Source organism: Papaver somniferum, chromosome 8 (assembly GCF_003573695.1).
Source record: "Papaver somniferum cultivar HN1 chromosome 8, ASM357369v1, whole genome shotgun sequence".
NCBI classification, from domain to species: domain Eukaryota; kingdom Viridiplantae; phylum Streptophyta; class Magnoliopsida; order Ranunculales; family Papaveraceae; genus Papaver; species Papaver somniferum.
In genome coordinates, this window is record NC_039365.1 from 149,722,043 (window position 1) to 149,732,514 (window position 10,472).

General features: G+C 34.4%; 1 protein-coding gene and 1 pseudogene across 1 annotated transcript; one reads left to right on the forward strand and one right to left on the reverse strand.

The window, feature by feature from the left end:
* Positions 1-2,394: 2,394 nt before the first annotated feature.
* Positions 2,395-6,899, forward strand: LOC113303473 (annotated as a pseudogene).
* Positions 6,900-7,742: 843 nt separating this feature from the next.
* Positions 7,743-9,064, reverse strand: LOC113303474 (NDR1/HIN1-like protein 6). Its single transcript, XM_026552502.1, has one exon. The coding sequence runs from the start codon at positions 8,656-8,658 to the stop codon at positions 7,894-7,896; it is 765 nt and encodes a 254-aa protein (XP_026408287.1). The 5' UTR covers positions 8,659-9,064; the 3' UTR covers positions 7,743-7,893.
* Between the last annotated feature and the right edge of the window lie 1,408 nt (positions 9,065-10,472).

Here is a 10,472-nt window from a genome sequence, read left to right on the forward strand (position 1 = left end):
TACATTAAAAATTGATTAATGCCAGAATCGGATTACTATGGTGAACATATAAACCGATTCTGGGTGGGTTTTCAGAAAACTTGATGAGTGAATTTTAAAGATTTAGAGGTAAATCATTGTAAAGTATCTCTTAGATGGAATGGTTTAAAGGGATTTAACTCAATCACTTGAATTGTCAGTTTTTGGGTTTTCTTTTTATTTAACAAAAGGAAATTAGATTTTAATTGTTGTTTGTGATTTATTGATTTAGTTTTAATTTTGATGGAAATTGATAAATAAAATGAGTTTTTATTGATTAGGATTTGTTAATTAAGTTATGATTTAGTATTTGTATTAGTGTTATAATAATTAAGATTTCTTTAAGGGTTAATTTAGTAATTTTACAATCTTTTATACACCCCTTATCATTCTCTATTGGGTGGATGAAGAAATCTATAGGCCCCAATTAAGTGGCATATGCCCCAATTTAGCCAGGTTAAATAAGTTCTCTTAACTAAATTTTTTCCAGTTAAACTAGATCCAAATATTAAAAACGAATCAAATTATGCCAAAGACAGAAGAAATTGATATCACTAGGGTTTTTGTAGTTCATACGTAATAAGAGGTACAAAAATTGGTTTGAGTTACCTAAAGAGAGAAGGATTTTGCAAAATCAGCTAGTACAAGAATGCTAAATCACCCTTCCTCACCTCCTTCTTCATCTTCTTCTTCTTATTCTTCAATTATTTGACTTTGATCTAGAATCAGTATTTTTGGGTGGGATAATAGCTAATTTGTCGGCATTCTCAACGGTCAAAATCAATTTTGTGAAGTTTTGGGGTGGGCTATAGCACACCCTAGCCACCCCTAGCTCCGTCGTTGTTTTGGACCGAACTGTAAAGTGAAAACTACAGTCACACCTATTTTTCAGGTTTTTTCCATTGTCAAACCCACAGTCCCAAAAGTTCACAGACGCACCCATTTATTTAGAAAAAATTATTAGGAGACCTATTTTTTTTAGAATTAGAAAAAGATACGGAGATGTTCAAACAGGGCAAAAAGATTGGTTAAGAAGTGAAATCGAAACAAAACCAAAAAATCAATTCAAAAAGGAAGAATCCTCCTCTTACTTCTCTAATTTTACTCTTTATATTATCAGATCTGGTGATTTTAAGCAAGACTTAAGAAGAAATTTTCATAAAAACCATAACTTGTTCGTCAACAGGGATTTGATTTTCATTACAAAATCTTGGTTCAAGTCGAGTTTTATTTGCTTTCGATGAATAATAATCTCAAGTGATTTGCTTGTATCATTAAAATTGATTCTTTTTTAAAACCTAGAGGGCAAATCAGAGTCGTTTGTTAACAAATCCGGGATGGGCCGGCCAAGGATAGACTACGTTGAAGAAGATGAGTCTGTGGAAGAATCTTGCTACTGATTCTTAGAGATGTCTCTCTTGTTTTCACCATCAATGGGGTTCTTTCTTTAGTAGTCTCACATTCTATTCCAGACTCCAAATTATAATTCATTGTTGGGCAATGTTAAAACATAAATTCAAGGTAAACTTCTTTTTATATAGCTGTTTTAAAGCAAATTGTATCTGCTGGATTTAATTTTGAGTTGTTGATTGCAGTATTTTTGTTCCGTATCTGCTGGTTTTGTGTTCTGAATCAGAATGTTGTCGGTGTTTGGCCTTAGAAGCTCAAATGTCACAACCCATTTGCCACTATGACCTGTTTTGATGCTTACGACAAGCTTCAATGAGTGAATTTATTGCCTGGTACTATAATGTTATATTAACTTTAGAAATGATTGTTGTTTACTAAAATGGTTGCATAACTTTGTTCTCCAAATGCATAATTTGTTATGCAGTGGAGAAAATGGTTGCATAATTAGTTATGCGTCTGCATAATGTGTTATGTATCTTTTTTGGTGGCTGCATAATATTTATGTATCAAGTTTTCGAAATTTTTTCCTAAAATGTTGATCACCTCCGATTTTTTCGTGAAAAACAAAAATTTGATATTCTTGTTTGTACTCGTTGCGTAGCTCTCTTAAAAAGATTTCCAACGATATAAAATTTGTAAAATTCCAAGGCGCGGATTTTTAGATATGTTATATCCAAATTACGTTGCTAATTATACCCCTGATGCATAACCCGTCATGCGGATACATAATCCGTCATGCAGACATTTTTAATAATTTCATATAATTACGGGTCACGGAACTAAAAATCAATTGTGTACCTAACAATGAAAATATTATTTTTTTTTTTGGCCTGCGCCTAAGTTTCCCAAATGTAAACACGGGAATATTTGGACTAACCAGTACTAGGCTTTGGAGGGGGACTAGAGTGTCTAAAGCCCAGAAAAAATGATTAAACGTTAATTTCTACTTACGCCATTAACCCTGAACTCGTGCTCGTGTCCGTGATTTATCTGATAATTTCTTCTCTCCATTTATTGTCTTCTCACCCTAAATATTTCGTTTTCTGGGCGGTTGGTTGAGGATGATGAATGATAAAGGGAAAATTCAGTACATACAAATGGAAGGTTTGGAATACAACCCTAACCCTTACAGTAGTAGTAATGACGAAACAATGAATTGGAATTTTTCAACAAGTGAAGTGATTGAAGAATCGAAAAAGAGATGTGAAGTTGTTACAAATCAAATTAATAACTTATCACCTCATTCTAAGATTACTAATTCTTGTAAACAAACACTTGTTAGATTAGTTCATTCTGAAATTAAATTCCTTAATCGTTTATCTGCTTCTTCAAATCATTCTTCTCCGATCAGGTAATCAACACATATTTACTTCTTTTTTCTTACTGATTTCTGCAAATTTTCATTGAAACAGAGATCAATTTTGCTTTGGATTCTCTATTTTTTTAATGGAATTTAATTTATTATTATGTTTAATCTTGAGGTAGGGAAATATGACCTATGTTATCAATTGAGCTCCTGAATGTGATTCTTGTCTAATCTTGAGGTGCTGTAAATGCCTGGTGGCACGATTAGTCTCTCTTTAAAATGATTAAATAGAAAATGCATTCGAACTAAGTAATTTTCTCCATATGGTCCACGAATGCCAGAGGAGTCCACTGCATTGCATTAGTTTATCAAAATTTGCGAACAAACTTTAGCACTTAAAATGCAAACAAGCTTTTCTTAGAATATTTCCTCATATCCTTGGCATTCTAGATTTGTGTAGTGTGTAAAGTATAAACCTTGGACACCGCTTTCCTTAGCCAGTTTTGAAGGAGTGTTTATTCGAGGTGATGTAACAGCCAGCTTGTATGTTCATGTGAACTGAAAGAACTGTAGTTTCATAGAAATATGGACAAGCATTTCATGCATTTCAATGTTGTTTCACTGTTTTTTCCTCGTATGTGTTTGGAATTTGGTTCACATGTCAAACGGCTGATAGTGGTTAAAATTGTTTTGCTGAAGTGTGAGTTATTTGTTGATGTTTTGTTGCAGTGTTAATATTGGTTACGTTGAATCCATTGTTCACATTCTTCAGCAACCATTCATAAATGGAGTTTCTCGTGTGTGCAAACCTATTCCGATACCCTCACAGCGTGGAAAGAAAGAAGATTCAATAGCAAAGGGTGTTCATGTTGATATTGTTTGTAATCTAGATAAAAGCCCAGTTTAGTTTATCGTATCAGATAGAAACCCTAAATACATTTCATGGTCAGGATCACATAAAAATAAAGGGTTAAGAACGCGAGTAGAGCAAGTTCTGGCTGAGGCTCAGTCCACATTGACATTGAAACCAGTATCGATCATTCTTTTCTTTGCAAATGGACTTGATGGAGCTGTTTTTAAGAAGCATGGAGACGAATTTGGTGCGTCAGAGCTGGGCATTAAATTTTCTCTTCCGAATGCTGATTTCTGTGACGAATTAGAGGATGATTGGGTCAGTGTAATGGCAAGATCTTATGAAAATGCATGCATCTTACAAATACAGGTAGACTCTATGGGGAACGCAGTTCCTATGTTAGATCGTGGGATAAGAGATCCGCTCTTAGGAGATACTAGATCAGAGTTATCAGAATGTCCAACTGCATCTATGTTAGAGGATGAATTCTATTAATTTAATTTCAAGGATGAAATTAGTCTATTTGGATGTGGAATCTACTGGACCTGATATGCTTTCGGGTGAAGATATCATAAATTTTGGTACGACAGCTTTGATTGCTCTTGTGTCAGGAATCAGTAATGGGTGTACGGAAAAACTGCTGGCTGCACCAGAGTATGAATTGAGGGAACGGTTTAAGAGCAACTATGAGTTTGTAATTGCACAGGTATGTAACCTATCCTATCCTTATCACTCACTCTGATGAACAACATCCATGTTTTCAAATTGTGGCATATTAGGATGTTCCTACTTTGAGAAAGCATAGGTAAGTAAGCATCTCAGATTGAACATATAGATTTTAGGGCATATCACCACAGTTGTGATTGCACTTGCAATTCAATTACTCACTATTATACGTTTGGTGTCGCTTCCATATTGATTTGGGGAAGTAAAATGGAAACTCTTTTGGTAGGCCAACAGATTCTACAGCATTATTAGTGAGCATATTCTGCATGTTCTTATTGTTCGGTTAGTGCAATGTCTGTAATTTCCAACGCGAACATACTATTATTAATGTCCCACTCCAAACACAGCCTGATTTCCTCGTTAGCCTGTTATAAATGTTTTTTTATCCTTAATTAACAATATAGATTCATTCGTCGGCGTTTATTTATATTTCAACAGGTAATGTCGGAACTGCAAAACCCCATTTTTGCTGAATTGAGACCTTTGATGTCTGGAAAGATAGGCATGATATGTGAAACTGTTCATTTGGAGTTCAAGGAGCTCGTATCAATGTGTGGGGGGCCTAAGGAGAGATGAAGAGCAGATCAGTTACTAAAACATCTTTCGTAAGTTCTCTTTTGTTATTTTTCTGATCAATACAGATAGTGGACCTTCTATTTTTTTGCCTAAACATATGAAATCCCAAGTTATGTATTTTCGGGTATGTATATTAATATTAAAATCCCCAGTACTTTAGGACTCAAAAGAGAACATCTCGAACTTCGGCAATAATGAAGAAAAGATACTGACCTTGAAGCACCGTTGAAAGCAGAAATTGAGAGTTAGGCTTAGTTCAAGTGGAATTAGCTGTGAAGTCCAAGTGTGGATGAATTAGCAATAAGAGTATTGTGTGTTAAGGAATAAGTTAGTACAGTATTGTGTGTTCTTTGGGTTCATTTTACCTTGTTCTTGTGAAGTATTTAGGATGGCAGAACCTCTATTGTGTCATTGGATGCAATAAGAGTTAGAGAGAAAAATACCAAAGTCTTCCGTTGCCAATCCTGAGTCATTGTTGCTGGTTATTACTTGTTGTATCAAGTATGTAAGGCTGAGCACTAGTGGATGAAATATTGTTCACTGTATCACCGTGTTGCAGGTTACAACCCATAGGAATTGCAAGGTGGGATTGGGCACGTGATATAAAAGGAATTAGCTGATGCCAACAACAGTGAACCTTCGCCACGTATTATGATCTAAAAAAGATAACAGAGTAAATTAATAGACACTTGTTAAAGAACAATGTATTTTGTGCTAATTTGCGTAATGAGCATTTTGAACCAGAAATTACAAGAATCGGTTCATTACGTTAATCATTTCAGACTGGATTTTTTAATCAGATGGTAATCATCAAGTAGTATGTTTTACTGCTGGATGTTTATTTTTACCGTTAGTCTTAAGTTTATAAAAGTGTGTAAAAATATTTGCATAAACTAAGTACTTTGAATCTTGATAGGATTGTGCCTGATGCTTCTTCACTGCGGATGATGGGCCTTTCAACTACGAGAAAGATTGCAGCAAAGAATAAAGTTGTGTTTGGGACAGGAGACTACTGGAGGGCGCCAACTTTGACGGCAAATATGGGATTTTTGAGAGCCATTTCCCAAACTGGTATGTCACTGTTGACCCTTGAACACAGACCCCCGGCATTAACTGGTGATTAAAGAATTGAAGCAAGCAGATGTACTCATGTACATGCTCATCAGCAGACAATTGTTAACATGTCTAATTCACACTTAATCTGAAGCATTTATTGTAATCCTCCCATGGTTGATGACTTTTGTGGTAAGACTATTACCTGACACATTTGCAATGGCTGCTGAGAGAACACTGTTAGTCTGTTACAGATCAACATTCCTTCGCCTTCAAATAAAGTAGGGAGTAGTAGCCATACATGGTTCCACTGATAGAAACCTTAGACTATGTAGTTTGTACACGTGTATATATGTTCAGTATTTAGAGTGACCAACTTCTGATTTAAGTACCCCAGCTGTCTGATCAAAACAGAAAAAACTTCTTATTTAAGTGTATGTGATTCACTTTTTAGATATTGAAAACCAGTATTTCTTACCATAAACCCCAGGTCATTAAATGACTATTGAATTGGCACTTTCTGTTACTTAAAACATAGTAGTAGTTAGTGGGGCTAAGTTTGAAACAGTTTATGTATATTATAAGAATTGAATAGATGAAAAGATACACATGCTTATTACTTGGAATGGTTACAATAAGATCTCATTTAATTGGCTTCTATTATTGACTATGTCAGCTTCAACTTTACAGTTGATGGATAGATATATTAACATATAAAGATGACGAATATTGGTGTCATTAGACTAATAATAGGGTGGTAGTTAGATGGTTAATTTTTCTTTAAATACAAATTTAATGTGAATATGACTTCTTGATATCTAGAAGGAATTCAGGAATTGTAGCCAACCCTAAAGTAATAATGATATCCTATTTAGGGCGTCAGAACAATGGAACTTGATGGTTACCTAATGATCCAGAAAAATAAATGTGATTAACTCAAATTCTAAGTAGTTTCCGCAAGTATGTCATGCTTAATAGTTTTATCAGTTACTCCGAATCGGGAAATCGGGAATGATGTAAGTTTGTGTCACTTATAATACAATTTTTTTCTACAATTTTTCTACAAGTATGTTGTCATATACTTATAAGTTTGCAGTAAGTTTTTATACTACAATTTTTTTCTTTCAAATAGTTTCGTTCTGGGATTTGAAACTTCGTTGTAGAAAGGTCCTTGACCAACTTAACTGTAATCGGAAAATTGAAAGAGTCCCTCTGTTGTCTGAACCAAGATTTGGGTTAACCTGGTAGCCCCAGCTGAAATCTTCGTTTGAAACGAATCTGTTACTTTAGTTTACACCATATATCAACCCAAGCGTTTTTGTTTTTTCAACTACTTCTGCCATGAATAGACATGTTTGAACTTTGAAGTGAATAGGACCAATTTTTATGCCAAAATAGTGTAAAAAATGTCAAAGATTTTATTGTGGAATTCCCTTTGTCTTGTTATAATAACTCCGAAAACCAACGAGTCTTTGCTTCCAGTGCAAATGAACTTTCTTCAAGACTTCATACTTGAATGTCTGACGTCTAGGTGCCTACAAATAAAATGAGGACAAATGTTCTTTTACTAGAGGAGGCTTATTTGAGCTCGATTCCTTCCTACTCGTGGTCTACCTAAATTTCAAACTGAAGATAACAGAGATTTTTAAATAAATTTTTCTTTTATTACCATGATTTTTTTTTTTGGTTTAGTACTGTATGTGTTAGACGAATTCAAAACTTTTAGGTTAAACATGCTGTGCACTTCCTCTGAGAAGAAAGTAACATCTCCGTATGTTATATTTTATTAAAAATAGTATCTAAATAAAATATATGGATATAAATATAATAAAAAGTATACGAAGTAAGTATCTATATGGTGGCCAAACATAATAATCCCCCATTTAATTGAAAAAAAATAAAATCCAAGCTTTTAATCTAAACTCGGAGCAAGTATATGGGGAAGGTAGAACTAAAAAGGCCTCAACCTAAATTTACAATCACTTGTTTTGATTCTAATGGAAGCAGCAGCACTTAAATTATCCACAACCAAATCGCACCTAACCATGAACTTAATCTTCCAAAGCTTCAGCTTCCCAAGTTTGATCTTTGCTGGCACTTTAACTCTAAGATTCAATGGAATACTCCCAGTTGTTTGTTGTTCAGTCCTCAACGCCGAGAACAGGGCATTTGCATTTGGTGTTTGTCCCTTTAGCGCCACATCTAAGATAGTAGTGTTCTGATGCCCTTGGTAAAAGTGTGGCAGTCTACCTTCACATAACTTAGTTCCTGTATAGAAAACACTCAGGTTACTACCATCTTCATAATATATACCAATTTTCTTGTTCGGGTTACTCGCGGTAACCCTGACAGCAAACCTTGCAAAGAGACTTGCGTCGGTGTTAAGCTGAAAATCTGTTATTCTTAGACGATCAATGGAATATTTAGGTAGTTTAGGTTGGAAAACCGCGTAGAGAATTCCGCCAGCAGCAGCAATAATGATTATCAGAAGTATAATTAAGCTTATTGTCCAACAAATGCATTTGCAGCAGCAACCTCTCTTCTTCTTAGGAGGTTTCGAATGATAAACTGGAATATTTCTTCGTGGTGCGTATTGCTGTAGTTCTGGATCACCTTTTTCTGATCTAGCTGACCTACTATTAACTAATGGCGCTGTAGGATGTGGTGCTTCCACGTCGGCCACCGGATGAATTTTCTGTTGTTCCGTCATCATCATGATGCCTAGCTAGAAATCCTTCCTACGGTGAGAAAATTGAAAAGATGTTCTTGAAACAACACTGATGTCTGAAAATATGGTGTCTGATGCAAACACAGACACAGGTTTGGTTTATATATATGGGTTTTTGAATGTTTGTTATATAGAGAAACAGATTATGAAAGTTCTTCTGATACAAGCTTCCTTATTTGACTTTTGTTCGGTCCTATACATATATATAAGTTTTTTTCTTGGAGAGAAAAGTGATGAAGAAGATGTAATCGTAGGTCTTAATTTTCTTACCTATCAAAAGAAAATAAACTGAGATTTTAAGTTTTTTTTTTAACAGGAGTTGTTTAACTAAAGACTGGTTCTTAATAATGATATTATTACTAAAATTGTTAGTCTCAGCAGATGAGGGAGTAGTTAGTTGTTACCCAGCTCCATTAATGTATCATTAAGCTGTAGTATGTGGCACTCTTCCAGGGGACCCCTTAGCTATTTGATGCATTGAGTGTTTAAGTTGAGTAGTGGTATGGCAACCTAAATTTTGGCATGTACTCTTCTTATCTTCGGATATCTCGTACGTCTTGTCTTGTTTGTTTACGTAGAAATGATGGATGACTTGATAGCTTTTACGTAGGAAAAGATTGAATTGTTGTTTTTGCTTAGAAGGGCCGTACCAAACTATTTAGGGCCCTAGGCAATAACTAAATATGGGGGCCTAAACTTTTTTTTTTCACCTATCGTTTAAAAAAAATTATAATACCTTAAAATTTGCAAATGTATGCAACTACATAAAAGTAGCTGATCCGCTAAAAATTGACCTTCCTCGCTTCCTCGATGTAAAATTATACGGAAAATGCGTCATTTGTCTAAAAAATTTTAAATCATGGTTCAAATGGACGAGTAAAAATTAGTATAGGTGAAATGGACTAAAAAAAATAGCGAGGATGAAAATGGATTCATCGCGGCTTAAATTTAAAAAATAACAAGGATGAAACTGGATGCATCTTGATATAAATTAAAAATAAAAAAAATATTTGAAAATGGCTAGGATGACTATTTTTATATTTTTGTCCATTTGAACAATATCTTTTTAATTTCTGTCCATTTAAACAGTATCAAAATGTGCAAGTCCTTTTCACCCAGGAATTGTTGATTTTGGTCTTTTTAACCAATTTTATGAAAATTATAATACTGTAAAATTTGCAAATGAAAACAACTACATAAAAATAGCTAATACGCTAAAAAATGACCTACCTCGCAATTGAATAAAATTACTAATGTTTAGTGATAATCTTAAAAAATCAATACCCATATCAACGGTGTCATGCAGATTTTAAACATTAATTAGAAAAAAAAAATGAATAATAGTATTAAACTACTAATTGTTAATCAACTTACCAGAGAGAACGACGACAGTCGAGAGAAGAGACGAAACAATTCTGTAAAGTAATGGCCGAAATGTGATTTAGTCGATTAGGATTTTTTACTTATTGAAACTTGGATACTAGATGTGGCCAAAGATAAAGGCTTTTATTTGTTGGGCTTCTAAACAAAACTGTAAGTCCATTAATATTCTTTTCCTTTTTTTTTTCGTAGTTTGACCGGCCATTCACAGTACCATATATATACCGGGGGAAAAAAATTGGGGGCCCTTAAATTCGGGGGCCCTAGTCGGCTGCCTATGCCGCCTAAGCATTTGGTACGGCCCTGTTGCTTAGTACCGAACACTACTGTGCGTCGAATTTGGTAACTTCTGCAACAACTTCGTTTTACAAAGTTGAAATGAAAATTCTTTGAAAACATGTTTTCAAATTCATCAGCAGGGC